Source organism: Somniosus microcephalus, chromosome 20 (assembly GCF_052327205.1).
Source record: "Somniosus microcephalus isolate GS21.2 chromosome 20, FLI_Smic_1.0, whole genome shotgun sequence".
Taxonomy (NCBI): domain Eukaryota; kingdom Metazoa; phylum Chordata; class Chondrichthyes; order Squaliformes; family Somniosidae; genus Somniosus; species Somniosus microcephalus.
The window spans coordinates 53,454,243-53,470,225 of NC_141006.1; the positions used below are offsets into that span (position 1 = coordinate 53,454,243).

General features: G+C 48.5%; 2 protein-coding genes across 2 annotated transcripts in view; one reads left to right on the plus strand and one right to left on the minus strand.

Annotated features, from left to right (window-relative positions):
• Positions 1-217: 217 nt before the first annotated feature.
• On the plus strand, positions 218-2,164 carry LOC147103261 (uncharacterized). Its single transcript, XM_085963181.1, has 2 exons — positions 218-502; positions 1,455-2,164. Exons 1-2 carry the CDS (start codon positions 218-220, stop codon positions 2,079-2,081), a joined length of 912 nt encoding a protein of 303 aa, XP_085819307.1. The 3' UTR covers positions 2,082-2,164.
• A 2,835-nt stretch (positions 2,165-4,999) lies between these two features.
• The window catches only part of wdtc1 (WD and tetratricopeptide repeats 1), a 35,557-nt gene continuing 24,573 nt past the window's right edge, over positions 5,000-15,983 (minus strand). Inside the window, exons 14-16 of the mRNA XM_085962716.1 lie at positions 15,641-15,815; positions 11,968-12,160; positions 5,000-8,363 (exon numbers count right to left, since the gene is read on the minus strand). Of these exons, the coding sequence (XP_085818842.1) occupies positions 8,169-8,363; positions 11,968-12,160; positions 15,641-15,815 (563 nt within the window). The 3' untranslated portion in view covers positions 5,000-8,168. The remainder of the gene's footprint in view (positions 8,364-11,967; positions 12,161-15,640; positions 15,816-15,983) is intronic.

Below are 15,983 nucleotides of genomic sequence, written 5' to 3' on the forward strand. Positions count from 1 at the left end.
TTTTATAAAACAGCTTCTGCAGGAACACGACAGGTTAAACAATAATCCTTAAGGAGACAGCAGATGGAACTTGAACTGTTTTTGAATTAATGCACATTCCCCAGCTCCAGAGATCCATTTGATCTCTTCCCTTTGACTGACTATAGCATCATAGACCCTCCTCTCCACACACACCTGCTTTGTTCCCATTTCCCTGTCTCTAGTGGTGAGAAAATCCATGGCACTGTCCGGCCTTCAGTACTTCACTCAAACCGCAGTTCTTGTTGGGAGGTGTGTAGTGTCCCAGACCCAGGCACAGACGAGTCCAGACCCAGGCACAGACGAGTCCAGACCCAGGCACAGGCGAGTCCCGGCCCAGGCACAGACGAGTCCAGACCCAGGCACAGACGAGTCCAGACCCAGGCACAGGCGAGTCCCGGCCCAGGCACAGACGAGTCCAGACCCAGGCACAGACGAGTCCAGACCCAGGCACAGGCACAGGCGAGTCCCGGCCCAGGCACAGGCGAGTCCCAGACACAGGCACAGGCGAGTCCCAGACACAGGCACAGGCACAGGCGAGTCCCGGCCCAGGCACAGGCGAGTCCCGGCCCAGGCACAGGCGAGTCCAGGCCCAGGTACAGGTGTGTGAAGATTCCTGACCCAGGTACAGATGTGTGCAGTTTTCTTCCAGTCATTATCTGGTTTTCCTTTGCTCACACTGACCCAAGAAGGTGAGCCAGACCAGTTTGCCCCTGAGGTAATTGATGACTGCTCCACATTTTACTGTGTGAGACTGACTTCATCCTTCTCTCAGGGACCAACACAGTGTAATAACAGCTTTCAGCAGAGATAGGAGGAGTGTGTTATAGAGAATGTGCCAGCTGGGATTAGGGAGGGTTTAGAGAGGGGCTGGGATTAGGGTAAAGAAAGACATGCATTTAGCGCCTTTCACGACCACCGGACATCCCAAAGCGCTTTAACAGCCAATTAAGCAATTTTTGAAGTGGAGTCGCTGTTGTAATGCAGGAAACACTGCAGCCAATTTGCACACAGCAATCTGCACACAGCAACCAGATAATCTGTTTTAATGACGTTGATTGAAGAATATGTTGGCCAGGACACCGGGGATAACTCCCCTGCTCTTCTAAGAAATAGTACCATAGGATCTTTTATGTCCACCTGAGAGAGCAGACGGGCCTGGGTCAACGTATCATCTGAAAGACGGCACCTCCGACAATGCAGCTCTCCCTCAGCACTGCACTGGAGTGTCAGCCTGGATTTATGTGTTGAAGTCTCTGGAGTGGGACTTGAACCCACCGTCTGACTCAGAGGTGAGAGTGCTACCCACTGAGCCACAGCTGACCCAGTGTTGGTGAGCATTTGGATTTAGGGGACCGGGATTAGGTGGTCTGGTAATGGAAGGCTGGGATTAGGGTGACGGGGTTTGTGGGGGCTGGGATTGGGGTCCTTCGCAGTTTGGAAGCTGGGCGAGTTTCACAGGCTGGACTGCGGAGCGGGAGGCGGTGGAGACCCGAATCCTGCCGCCCCGCCCACCAACCGCCGCAAGCCCCGCCCACCATCCGCCGCAAGCCCCGCCCTCACCCGCCCCGCCACCACCCGCCGCAAGCCCCGCCCACCACCTCCGGCAGACGGCGCCGAGCTGCGGGCACGGCGATGGGAAACTCCGGGATAAACTATGGGGAAAAGGAGCGGCGAGGCCTCCGGCAGCCGCGGACGGAGTGAAGGAGGAGCAGGGCCCGGGGAATGAGCCTGTGTCCGGGGCCCTGACCCCCAGCAGCAGCCTGGAGTTTGCGGAAGCCCGGCGGCAGCTGCTGGAGCTGGAGCGGCGGCAGCGCCGGGTCCGGGAGCTGGAGATCGGCCTGCAGCAGCTGCGCGATATCCTGGTCCGGGCCGAGCGGGAGGCGGTGGAACACGGGGAACTGATCAGCTGGATCCGTAGCAGGGCCCAGCAGGGAGAGGTCGGACTCACCGCCCGCAGCCAGAGCATCAAAACCCGCCTCAAGGTCAGGGGACAGCGGGCGCCGCTGATGGTGGCCGCCGCCTTGCGGCTCCGCGGCTGTGTCCCCTGGGCCAGTAAATGAGGAGACGGGCCGAGCGGCCAGGAGCCGCAGCTTTACGTCTCAGTCAGAATGTAAATTAAATCAAAATAAAGATCTATTTAACCAGAAACGATCAGGAAGCTTTACTCTATATCTAATGCATATCACAGCTGCCTTGGGAATGTTTGATGGGACAGTGTAGAGGGAGCTTTACTCTGTATCTAACCCGTGCTGTACCTGCCCTGGGAGTGTTTGATGGGACAGTGTAGAGGGAGCTTTACTCTGTATCTAACCATTGCTGTACCTGTCCTGGGAGTGTTTGATGGGACAGGGTAGAGGGAGCTTTACTCTGTATCTAACCCAGGCTGTACCTCCCCTCGGAGTGTTTGATGGGACAGTGTAGAGGGAGCTTTACTCTATCTGACCAGTGCTGTACCTGTCCTGGGAGTGTAGAGGGAGCTTTACTCTGTATCTAACCCAGGCTGTACCTGCCCTCGGAGTGTTTGATGGAAGGGTATAGATCCTGTTATATGAATTATTATAATGTCTGGATTTGGCACTTGTGGGACTGCAGCTTCAGGACCTTTCCTGGAGGGAGTGGAGGTGAGGTGCCAGAAGCTGCTGCTGGATCTCTACCTGTTCAGGCAGGGCAGCTGGACCCTGGAGTCGCGGGCTGCAGAACAACTGTCACAGGTAAGAAAGTTAGTATCACAACCAGGGTTTAGCTCACACCGCCCGCCCCAACGTACTCAGATGCACACACCCATCTCCACCTAAGCTCTCACACACCCGGTACCCAGGCTCTCAGCCCCGCACCTGTACTCGCATCCACACACGCACTAGAACGCCCCCAGCTCTCTCCACCCACTTCAATACTTTTCCCTGAAGGGTGTGAGCATGTTCAACATTCACTCAGTCCGCATGCATAACACTGCACTTTTCTAAATTAAACAATATTTTCCAGTCACGAGCACATTCCCCCAGCACATCAAGAGATAGCTGATGTAATTGAGCATCATCTGCAGTCCTTATACTCACACAGATCAGGCCATCAACACCTACATCTAGATCATTAAATAGAAAGAGTAAAGAGCAACAGTCCAACACCTGCAGGACACCACTGGTCTCCAAATCCATCTATAACTTCTCTTCACCTATGTCCTTCCAGCCAGTTCTCAATCCCGCTCAATACAGAGGCTTCAATCTTATAGAGAAGCCTCTTATGTGGTACCTTGCCAAAAGATTTTTGAAAGTCTAAGTAGGCAATGTCTATTTGGCTTCCCTCATCCACCATCTTTTGACAAATTCAAATAAATAAGAATGTTGTTTGTTTGTATCTTGTGTGATTTGTTCCATGCAACTGGTGCCCTCTTCCCATGGGATCACACTGCTGGCGGTGCTGATATTAATTTGTTAGCTGTGTGATGTTTGTAGCTGTTGCTATGGTTACTGCAGACCGGAACGTTGTTCTCTTTGTCATTAAACAACAACACCTCTCAATCCTGGGAGAGAAACGAGATTTTCAAACTGATATCTCCCACCCCAGGTCAAAGCATTCTCCACACCAATCAGAGGAAGCAGGTACATCAGAGGACCGTGAAAGGACTCTCTGATCACATCCCACACGAGTGAGTGTGAGGGCCAAGGAAGAGGCGAGGGCCGAGGAGAGAGGAGGGCTGGGGCAGTGCGAGTTTGAGATTTCTACTCTCCTTTGTAATGCCCATTTTAACAATGGGACTGCATTGGGCACGTCAGTCGGTCACATCCACACTCCATAGAGCATCGAAGTAAGAGTTTCTGGGCATCCCTCAGGGTCTTGGGATGTAACCCATCAGGCCCTGCTTCTTTGCCTTCCTTTAGCTGAAATATCTCAAACTTTCCTCTTATCCATCATAAAAATCACTCATCCCACTCTCAACCACTTCAGGATTCATCTCCTCTCTGATATCATCCCTTTTGTAAAGACCGATGTAAAGCATTTAAATACCTTTGCCAATTTTTTTTTAATCATTTACAAATTGACAATCCTCTCCGATCAGGTCCCACCTCACTTAATTCTCTTTTTACTGTTCCTTTTAATATTTAAATTTTTCCCTCATTCCTATGCTTTTCTTTAACCCACTCATAACTTTTCTTATTTTCTCATTCGCCTTTAGTTTTTAATCCTATAGTCCCTAGTCTTCAATTTTAACTGGTTTCTCACTGCTTTTCATCCACGGCAACCTAAAATGACCAGTAGTTTACTAAGAGTATACTTATTCTGTACCTTTGGAATCACTTAAAAAAAAATTCCACTGTTGCCTTACCGACCGACCCGTGAGGAATTTCTTTCACCTCTCCTCAGCTCAGTCCTCATCTGCCCTAATGCAATCTGGTCTTCTAGTTTTTGTACTCATTTTTACCTTTCTGCTTGGATCTTAAACCTTATACAGTGTCTTTCAAGTCTTCAGGAGTCCAAAAGCACTCCACAGCCAATGAAATACTTTCGAAGTGTAGTCACTGCTGTAATGTAGGGAAACGCAGCAGCCAATTGGCACACAGCAAGATGCCACAAACAGAAATGGGATAAATCACCAGAGAATCGGTTTTAGTGATGTCAGTGGAGGGATAAATGTTGGCCAGGACACCGGGGAGAACTCCCTTGCTCCTCTTCCAATAGTAGTCCTGGGATCTTTTACGTCCACCCAAGGGGGGCAGACGAGGCCTTGGTTTAACGTCGTATCTAAAATACGCACCTCTGACAGTGCAGCACTCCCTCAGTACTGCACTGGAGTGTTGGTCTGGATTTTGTGCTCAAATCTCTGGAGTGGAACTCAAACCCATAACCTTCTGACTCAAGGAGAGAGTGATACCAACTGAGCCAAACAGAAATGTACACTGGTCAGTCACAGTGCTCACACACAGATTGTGGCTGTTGGAGAGAGTGCAGTACATTTAGTATTTGAATGTAAGCAGATTGCTGGGGTTTGTGTTTTTATTGCACCGATGTACATTGGGAGTAACTACAAGCTTGTTGAATGCAGCAGCCCCTATACAAGTAAGAATTATTAGCAACAAAACCAAACTATACAGCATTCTGCTAAACCTGCCATTTAATGCTGGCTTAAAACTCATCACAACCGTGGAGTAACAAATTTAATTTTTACAGTTAGCAGCTTCCCACGGGAAATTCCTCATCAAATCACAGACAAGAACAGGAGCAACAAACTGAGTGAGGTTTAAACACACAATTGGCACGGAGCTCATGGGTTGGGGGAGGCTGCAATTTCTGCAGAGGAATACCTAGCACACTGACCATCCCACTAACCAACCCAACCACTGACTGACCTCACAGGGGGTTAGAGCTTCAGATCAAGGCTCTCGCACAACTGCAAACGAGCAACAATCCTAGCGTAGGGACCTGGGCAGGATGTTAAACAGAATAAATCTCCCGTTTCACAATCCCACCAAACTTTAATTATAATTTGAAGTACCAATAATTCAGCAATGCAGTCACGGACACAATGCTGATGGTGGGTGGGAGAGTAGCTGGCAATGAACTATAGGTTCTGGCAACATCCCAATCAAACCAGTTCCTCCACCACAGCTTCTCTTGCCTGGGATTAGACTCGTCGCTGAGCTATAGACCTCCTCCTGGTTGAATTCTAACCCTGCAGCCCCTAGGGAGGATCTCAGGAAACACCCGCCTGCAATAATCAAGCAGCTCACCCCCTTAATAACTGATCAATAACTAGTTTAGGTCGCAGCATGCCCAGGATAGTAACTGCTGGGGCGGTCATTTCAAATGATCAGTGAGTGAACCAGTCAAATTCTGCTCATATTGCACAGACGATGGGATTTCTAACTCAGCTTTGCGGATTGTAGCCAATGATTCCATCCGCTTTCTCATGAAAACAGCAAATTAGTGGCCTTCAAAATAAAGTGAGGATGAACAAATCCTTCCAGGTGAAGCTGTAGTGAAGTGAACCAGTACACAATCGACCAGTACACAAACTCACCTTCAACTCAGTGTAACTCAACTGGACGTGCCTTAAAATGCAAATGGAACTCGCAGCAGAGCAGCCTCTGCATGTGATGAATTTGTTTGTCCAGGAAGTGAAGGGGTCACTAATGGTGATTAAAGTGGTCTCTATATTGTACACACACTGGCAGCACGAAGCATTGCAAAATCAAATGGTACTGTGTACACAGTGCCTTAACCCTATCTTCTGCTATACACAACACAGTACCCCTTCAGAACAGCGCCCCTTTATACACCACACCCCCTTAAAACAATGCACCATTATACACCGCACCCCCTTAGAACAGCGGCCCTTTATACACTGCACCCTACCCCAAAACATCGCCCCCCTGCTGGGTCTGTAAGACATTCCACTTCCCGCATCTGCCATCTTTGTGGCTGAACACATCAGTTCGGGCACCACATTTTCAGTCAATTTAAGTGGAATCTCCTGAAACTCTCACGACCTGGAGCCTCACACTAGCAGGCAAGATTTCCTCTCTGTTAGATCTCAACACAGGTTCCAGAGGTAGAAGGATAGTTTGCTAACCCACTCTACCAGTCAGGATGTGCACTCCATTCCATTTGCTAAGTTTTTGCTGTTTGCATTACTTCCTACCACAGTGTCAGCCTCCAACCCTCCCCTCCCCTGCCAGGCAGGCATACATTCTCCCCAGCCTCTCGCACTCAGTGCTACCCAGTGCTTCCCCCAACCTGCCCAGAACTGAAACATTCTCCACTACCTTCCAGCCAAACTCCCATTAAATCTGCTGCACTTAACAGATTAGGAATCAGAATGAGAACTAAACCAATCAGCCCCTCCCTTGCTTTACCAACAGTATCGCTGCATCTTCACAAAGCAGACAGCTCAATATTTAAAAACTAGCTCACGCATCACAACAGAATTGATCAAAAAAGAGCAGCCAGCAAAAGAAACCAAAAAAGATATTTAATAAATCCTCCCCCCCACGTTCTTCTTAAATCTGCTCTGCAAACCAAACACTTGACCTCGAGCTCCTGACAGGACTAGGGCCTGGCCTTGCAATGCAGGGACACCGGAGTAAAAGGTCACCCTGTGAGGAGCATTCCAGGAGAGGGCAGTATCACACTTCGCAAGTACTGGAGGCTGTGAACAGGCTGCAGACGGTGCTCACAGAATCAGTATTTGAACAGATGAATGTTAAGCAGTGAAGGAGAACAGAGGTTAGACAAGCAGCCGAGACTCGGGGAAGAGAGCTAGACACTGCGACATAGAACAGAGCTAGAGAGTGCAGGAGAGAGAGGTGTGTAGGCACAACCACAACCACCAAAAGATTGTTCACAGCATGGAGTGCTGGGATATTCCTGACCCAACTCCCGTACTTTGCCATGGACAGGCTCCTTGCTGCACATACAATGTGATTTCATCCCGTGTGTCCATGGCGCTACATCACCACAGTTGGTGTAGAGCTCCCCATGTTAGGTCGTGTTTAACTACACATCCTGCACACACTAAAACTGGGGCAGAGGCAGGCAAAGGTGCCACAAGCATGGCCATGACTGTGGGCTGTGACTGTCAGCTGCAACAGAGGGGCACGACTGCCGGCCGCGACCCTCTACATCCTACAATGAAAGCTGCATCAGGAAGCCCTGGGACTCGAACTGGTGACTACAGGGCTGTGAAGGGAGTGCCCTTTACCACAATATTACCGGCCCTTTGTTACTAATGGACTGTGCAGAATCCATTACTACAAAGGGACTGAATGTGATAGAGGAGGAAGCATTTATACAAACTGAAAGCAGCATCTAGACAATTTACAAAAAGTTCTGCTTATCAAATGAGTCTTTTTCAATCACCAGAAACAATTTGAAGTCTCCTGTACGCGTCTCAGGCCAGGTTTGGCCCAGTCATCTGTTCCCAAGAGGGTGGCAGCATCACTCTCTGAGGCTTCCGCAGACTGTAGGGCTCATCCATAAATGAGTGTGATAGATGTTGGAAAGATGTTTGAAAGGATGCAAACCCTGACATTGCTTCCTGAACAAAGCTTACGGTGCGTAGCCAAGGACAGTGCAGTGTTTCAGCCACAGACACTCTGAACCGAGAGTTGTTCCCTGGTCTGTCCCAAGTACGCTGTTGTTGGGGCCGCTGTTTAACTCGGCCGGCACTGCACCTGGCCTTCAGAGTTTTCCTCATCATCTGAGGCCACCCCACTGTTGGTCAGTCCAGTGATCCTGTATCCCATATTAAGGAGCATGACCTCGAGGGGGTCTGCATTCATTCGCCGCTGGTTCGCCTGCGAAGCCCCCTCCATGTCTTCAATCACTCGCTCATTTTGATCTTCACTCTGAAAATAAAACAGAACAACATGAGTCAGCTCTCCCACCAGACTCTAGATCTGCTCTTCAGTCTAACACACGGGTTCAACCACTGGGACAGTATGATGCAGCACGGTGCACGATGCGATGCACCGACGTGTCGGATTGCCTCCATCTCCTTCAAGTTTGGAGCTTGTGAGCTCGAGCACTGCGAGTTGGAGACACTTCCCACAGATGTGTTTCTCCGAGTCAACACCTGGTTCTCAAAACTCCCACATCTGGTAGGAAATGACTCACCACTGTCCCTTGCTGTGCTGCCATTTTTACGTTTACTTTGTTCTAATTTAAAATTTATATTACTCGCACATAAAATCAGTAAATCCACTTAGCAGCCCCTTCCCTATCGTCACCAAATTTCCATTTGAGAAGTTACTCTCACTCCTTCCATGATGTGCGCTCAGCTCGAACTGGACTCAAACAATTACCTCCCTTTATATACCATTCAGGTACAAAGCAGTTTCAAGCAGTCAGTCAGTCCAAACTAGAGAATCGAACAAAACCTGACCAGTGACCCAGTCAGTTAACTGACCCACAGTTACACAAGTTAAGATCTAAGCTTAGGTTTTAGTTCAATATAAAGCACATTTTCTTTACTACTTCCCCGCAGCTCATCTCCTGCTCATCACTGAATCACATTGACACCAAATTAGTTTCAGAAATATTTACAGTTCCCAGCTCACTTCAAACAGTTTGAAAACTACCAATTTATACAACACATTGTATGGCAATTAGGGGAGGACAATGGATCAGACCCACAGAATTTTTTACATAGAATTTACAGCACAGAAACAGGCCATTCAACAACAACTTGTATTTATATAGCGCCTTTAACATAGTAAAACGTCCCAAGGCGCTGCACAGGAGTATTTTAAGACAACAAATTTGACACCGATTCACATAAGGATAAATTAGGGCAGGTGACCAAAAGCTTGGTCAAAGAGGTAGGTTTTAAGGAGCGTCTTAAAGGAGGAAAGAGAGGTAGCGAGGCGGACAAGTTTAGGCAGTGAATTCCAGAGCTTAGGGCCGAGGCAACAGAAGGCACAGCCACCAATGGTTGAGCAATTATAATCAGGGATCCTCAAGAGGGCAGAATTAGAGGAGCGCAGATATCTCGGGGGTTGTGGGGCTGAAGGAGATTACAGAGATAGGAAGGGGCGAGGCCATGGAGGGATTTGAAAACAAGGATGAGAAGTTTGAAATTGAGGCGCTGCTTAACTGGGAGCCAGTGTAGGTCAGAGATGAATGAATGGGACTTGGTGCGAGTTAGGACACGGGCAGCCACGTTTTGGATGACCTCAAGTTTACGTAGGGTGGAATGTGGGAGGCCAGCCAGGAGTGCATTGGAATAGTTGAGTCTAGAGGTAACAAAGGCATGGATGAGGGTTTCAGCAGCGGATGAGCTGAGGCAAGGGTGGAGACAGGCGATCTTTGTTATGCTGCAGATATGTGGTCGGAAGCTCATTTCAGGGTCAAATATGACACCAAGGTTGTGAACAGTGTGGTTCAGCCTCAGACAGATGTTAGGGAGAGGAATGGATTCAGTGGCTAGGGAACGGAGTTTGTGGCAGGGACCGAAAACAATGGCTGCGGTTTTCCCAAATATTTAATTGGAGAAAATTTCTGCTCATCCAGAACTGTATGTCGGACAAGCAGTCTGACAATTTAGAGACCGTGGAGGGGTCGAGAGAAGTGGTAGTGAGGTAGAGCTGGGTTTCGTCAGCGTACGTGTGGAAACTGACGCTGTGTTTTCGGATGATGTCGCCAAGGGGCAACATGTAGATGAGGAATAGGAGGAGCCAAAGATAGATCCTTGGGGGACACCAGAGGTAACGATGCGGGAGCGGGAAGAGAAGCCATTGCAGGTGATTCTCTGGTTACGATTAGATAGATAAGAACGGAACCAGGTGAGTGCAGTCCCACCCAGCTGGATGGCAGTGGAGAAGGATGGAGTGGTCAACCGTGTCAAAGGCTGCAGACAAGTCAAGGAGGACGAGGAGGGATAGTTTACCTTTGTCACAGTCACAAAGGATGTCATTTGTGACTTTGACGAGAGCCGTTTCGATACTGTGGCAAGGGCGGAAACCTGATTGGAGGGATTCAAACATGGAATTGTGGGAAAGATAGGCACGGGTTTGGGAGGCAACAAGTTCAAGGACTCGAGAGGAAAGGGAGGTTGGAGATGGGGCGGTAGTTTGCAAGGACGGAGGGATCAAGGTTTGTTTTATTGAGGGGGGTGATGATGGCAGATTTGAGGGAGAGGGAGACAGTACCTGAGGAGAGAGAACCGTTAACAATATCAGCTAACATGGGAGCCAGAAAAGGAAGTTGAGTGGTCAGCAGTTTTGTGGGAATAGGGTCGAGGGAGCAGTAAGTGGGTCTCATAGACAAGATGAGCGCAGAGGTGTCATGAGGGGAGATCGGAGAGAAAGATGTGGGTTCAGGGCTAGGGCAGGGGGGAACCTTAGAGGAAGTTTGGCCCAGTGGACTAAGGGAAGGAAGGGAAGTGGCAGAGGCAGCTGAACAGATGGTCTCAATCTTAGAGACAAACAAGTCCAACATTTCTGTGCCACTGGTTTATGCTCCACACAAGCCTCCACCCACCTTACTTCATCTCACCCAATCAACATAACCTATTCCTTTCTCCCTTGTGTGCTTATCTAGCTTCCCCTTAAATGTATCGATGTTATTTACCTCAAATAGTTCTGGTAGCCAGTTTCACATTCTAACCACTCTGGGTAAAGAAGTTTATCCTGAATTCCTTACTGGATTTATTAGTGACTATCTTATATTTATGACCCATAGTTTTGGACTTCCCCACAAGTAGAAACATCTTTATACTTCTACCCTATCGAACCAATTGGGCAAATAGCTCTTGCTCCCTCCTGTTGGTGTTAAGTTAAGCTAGTGTTGGGTCAGTCGGTAGCTCTCGTTCCCTGGGCTAGTGTTGGGTCAGTAGGCAGCTCTCGTTCCCTGGGCTAGTGTTGGGTCAGCAGGTAGATCTCGTTCCCTGGGCTAGTGTTGGGTCAGTAGGCAGCTCTCGTTCCCTGGGCTAGTGTTGGGTCAGCAGGTAGATCTCGTTCCCTGGGCTAGTGTTGGGTCAGTAGGCAGCTCTCGTTCCCTGGGCTAGTGTTGGGTCAGTAGGCAGCTCTCAGTCCCTGGGCTAGTGTTGGGTCAGTAGGTAGCTCTCGTTCCCTGGGCTAGTGTTGGGTCAGTAGGTAGCTCTCGTTCCCTGGGCTAGTGTTGGGTCAGTAGGTAGCTCTCGCTCCCTGAACTAGTGTTGGGTCAGTAGGTAGCACTCGTTCCCTGGGCTAGTGCTGGGTCAGTAGGTAGCTCTCGTTCCTTGGGCTAGTGTTGGGTCAGTAGGTAGCTCTCAGTCCCTGGGCTAGTGTTGGGTCAGTAGGTAGCTCTCGTTCCCTGGGCTAGTGTTGGGTCAGCAGGTAGCTCTCGTTCCCTGGGCTAGTGTTGGGTCAGTAGGTAGCTCTCGGTCCCTGGGCTAGTGTTGGGTCAGTAGGTAGCTCTTGGTCCCTCCCATTAGGGCAATCACTTCAAGGCCCAGTAACTCAGAGTTCATACCTCTGGTCTTGGGCTCCACAGGCGAACCACAGGATCGATGCCACTTGTTGCGAGGAAGCAGTGCCTCGGGTGAGGCTGCAGACAGTTCACAATCGACTCGTCGCCCTGGAGAACACGAACAAGGTTTGTTGTCTCTTTCTCCCAAATGAAGAACGATCCATCGTCTGAACCACTGACGATGTACTGACCATTACTGAAAGGCAAGAAAAATTCATTCCAGGAACTATTCATTACAAAAAAGGAACAATTTTAGTTACAGTCAGACTTCCCTTTAAATATGGTCATTCCCCCATACTCCAAGGGTCATCCCCCACACGTCCCAGGTTAGGTAAGATACAGACAGTGAATCAGAGAGTTTATTTTCACTGATGTGGCACTAGGGACAATCAGTGTCCTCAGTGCCTGGGCCAGAGACGGGGCAATTGCCAGCCAGTGACTCCTGAAGCAAAGTGCAACTGTGTGAGGACAGGATCAGGCCCAGCTGTTGTTGGACATCATGAAAGTTAAAAGTTTAACAGTCGAACTACTTTGTATCTTAAAGCAACAAGTTTTCCTGGAAGTGTCGTAAAAGGAATGCATTGTCAGGCTTTCCAAGATATAAACAGGATGACATTGAAGTGTCTGAGGAGAAGGCATTGCTTGTTTTCTGAAATGTAAAATGCTTGAGTAAAGGAATAAGTGTTAGCGATGACATCACCCATGAATGGTTAATGTTTAGTTTTAGGGTAATAAATATGGGAAGTAGGTATCCATTAGATACAGATAACAATTGGTCAAAGATGCTAGAAAATGTTACATCAGGAAGTCTCATTTAAGGGCAATGGCTCGGAGGTAAACAATTGCAAACTGTTTACAGGAAACTGTGCGCTATCCGGCACCGACGGGACTGAGCCGCTGCCATTCCCTCAAAACTGCTGGACACTCCAGAGCTAAATGTTGAAACATACGGAATCAACAAACCCTGTTGCTTAGCAACAGCCTCTAAACAGTCTGCAAGCGTTTCTAGCTGAAGCTGTTGCTTAGCTACAGACCTTGCAGAGCTTGACTGTTCAAAAAAAAACAAAAAGAATAAAAAACGGCCCCTGATTTTTGCCGGTGGCTCGAGCTTGTCGGACGGTTCGCCTCTGGATAACACAAAGTTTCCTGTACATAGGTAGTCTTGTTTCCAGAGGATTTGGGAAATAGATACATCATTTTGACATTTTCCTTTGTTGTAGTCAAAATATGGTGTATAAAGGAGCATGATGGTGTACTCGAAAGATACAGAAACCAGTAAATTCACACTCTGTATACAGTTAAGACTGATCACCTTTACTGTATATGAACAAAGTCTGTTCTGTATACTCCACTACGAAGGCTCATGCTTACTCAAAATGTGTTGTTGCGAACCAGAGGAGAAAGGAGGTTGCTTAACAGCCGTGAGCCCCACCCGGTCAAATATTACTGCGAGGTTCAGATAAAGTCACTTGGGTGCGGCATCAGCATGCAGCAGAATCCACTCCCCAGCAAGAGATAGCGCCTTCAGGAGGGAGAAACTACAAAACATGGCTATCTGTAGCCAGAGACACAACACAGTTGCTCAAGTTTCAAACTCAATCTTCTTTCTTTTAGACATTTAAGCACAAAAAGAGGCCATGCAGCCCTTCTTGCCTGTGCTGAATTTAGGCTGTTTTCAGTGGCAGTCCCATTTTGTACCAAGTCTTAGAACCTTTTATGTTCTATTCCAGTACAGTTTTGAATGCTGTAATTAGGTTAGCCTCGATCACCACTTGTGGGAATGTAGCACATATCCTGATAAATCTGATTATCCAGGTTAGGGCAGTCGATTGGGAGAATCCCAGAGGATATTCCCACAGAAATATACCATCCAAGATATACATTTCCATTCTTTTATTTTTATGTACACAGCCAAACAATTCCTCATCCAGCAATTTATCAAACACTCTGCAAGTTTACATAAACACCCCCATGCTTTCCTTATTCTCTCAAAAGCATTCCATCATTAGTCAACCCTTCACTGACTGGCTCTGGTCAGTCCATGCCCTTCAAGTTAGTCATTTATTTTGACTCCAATTGGTCTCATAAGTTCCCGACTATTGACAACTAACCAGGTGACCAGCCAGTAGTTGCCTGGATTATCCCTTTCCCCCTTTTTGAACAGCTGTAATATTGCTCCTCCCAGACCTTTGGCCCAGCTCCCACCTCTGCTGAATTTGTAAGTGCCCTGATCCCCTTAAGAACTGATTCCTTATTAATGCAGGTATCTATTGACTATCTTCCTCGTCCCTCATTACTACTGACCATTTAGCCCTATTTCTTAGATTAATTCTTCTGATCTCCAGATAAAGTCCCCCAAATAAAAAAACTTGAGACTTCCTTCAATCTCTTCCGTAAATACTGAAGCAAAGTTTTAATTCGGCCCGCCTCCCCATCCCCACTAGTCCCGCCTCCTCATCCCCACCGCGCCTGCCCCCGCACCCCTACCGCCTCCCCACCCTCCCCACCGGTCCCGCCTCCCCACCCCCACCGCACCGGGCCCGCCTCCCCACCGGGCCCACCGCCACACCCTCCCCACCTCCCTGCCTCCCCACCGCGCCCGCCCCCACTCTCCCCATCCCCACTGAGCCCACCTCCCCATCCCCGATGGATGCAGATACACAGGAAAAGACCAGCAGGCCCATCAAGCCTGCCCCATCCTGACAGGGCGGGACCACAAATAGCACTGACCCGCTGCCGAGCTACGCAATCTCTTGACACTGGCACAAAAACACAGACCACCACCAGCCACTTTAGGGAAAAACGCTCGGAAATTCCCCTTTGAGCACTAACAACAACAACTTGCATTTATATAGTACCTTTAATGTAGTAAATGTCCCAAGGCGTTTCACAGGAATGTTAAAGAAATTTGACACCGAGCGGCATAAGGAGATTAGGACAGGTGACCAAAAGCTTGATCAAAAAGGAATGTCTTAAAGGAGGAGACAGAGAGAGGCAGAGGGGTTTAGGGAGGGAATTCCAGAGCTTAGGACCCATGTAGCTGAAGGCATGGCCGCCAATGAAAATCGGGGATGCACAAGAGGCCAGAATTGAAGGAGCGCAGAGATCTCAGAGGGTTGTAGGGTTGCAGGAGGTTAGAGATAGAGAGAGGGCGAAGCCATGAAGGAATTTGAACACAAGGATGAACATTTTAAAATCAAGACATTGCCAGACTGGGAGCCAATGTAGGTCAGCGAGCACAGGGTGATTGATGGGTGAACAGGACTTGGTACGAGCAGCAGAGTTTTGGAAGAGCTCAAGTTTACGGAGGGTGCAAGGTTGTAGGCCGGCCAGGAGAGCATTGGAATAGTCGAGTCTGGAGATAACAAAGGCATGGATGAGAGTGATAAAGAAATCTCTGGGAAGTGGGATTCAAGCAGCACTAAGGAGTAACCCCCAGGACTGGCATTCAGAGTGTCCCCACATTTACTTGGTTTGGACTTATCCCCATGGCTAGGGATATAACAGGTCTTTAAAAACAATCTTGGGAATATTTTACCGAATAATGGACAGCAGTGTCCTTTTAAACCACATTTTGCTGCAATATATTCAAAGCTTGATTCTGCACACACTCCAACAGCTGAGAGTTAAATAGGCTTCCAAAACCTTGCTGCCTTCTTGCAAATTATAAAATTACCTTCCAAAAAAGTTGGCTTCTTTGATGTCTGTGGTGGTATTGCAGTGGCCACAATAGCGTGACTTGTAATCATAACCTCGCTCCCTCAGAATCACTTCATCATCGGAGATGGAATCCTTCCTGCCGCTCGATCGGATGCGGATTGGGGTCGTTGTTCCTGTCTTCTTCTCATCAGCTGTAAAAACAGGGAATGAGAGCAGCGACTCAGTAGAAACACACAAAGTGGATTAAAAAAATAGAACGACTAAAGTGGAGACTCCTTCCCCTCTGGTCCCGAGGGTAGGGTTGGTGGTGGAGGGGGTACTGTTACAGCTAAATAGAAATGACCTTTACCTCACGTTAT

Coding starts and splice junctions, on each gene's coding strand:
- LOC147103261 (XM_085963181.1), top strand. CDS start 218: ATGGCACTGTCCGGCCTTCAGTACTTCACTCAAACCGCAGTTCTTGTT. Junction 503..1,454: donor GAGTCCCGGCCCAGGCACAG/GCGAGTCCCAGA, acceptor GGTCCTTCGCAG/TTTGGAAGCTGGGCGAGTTT.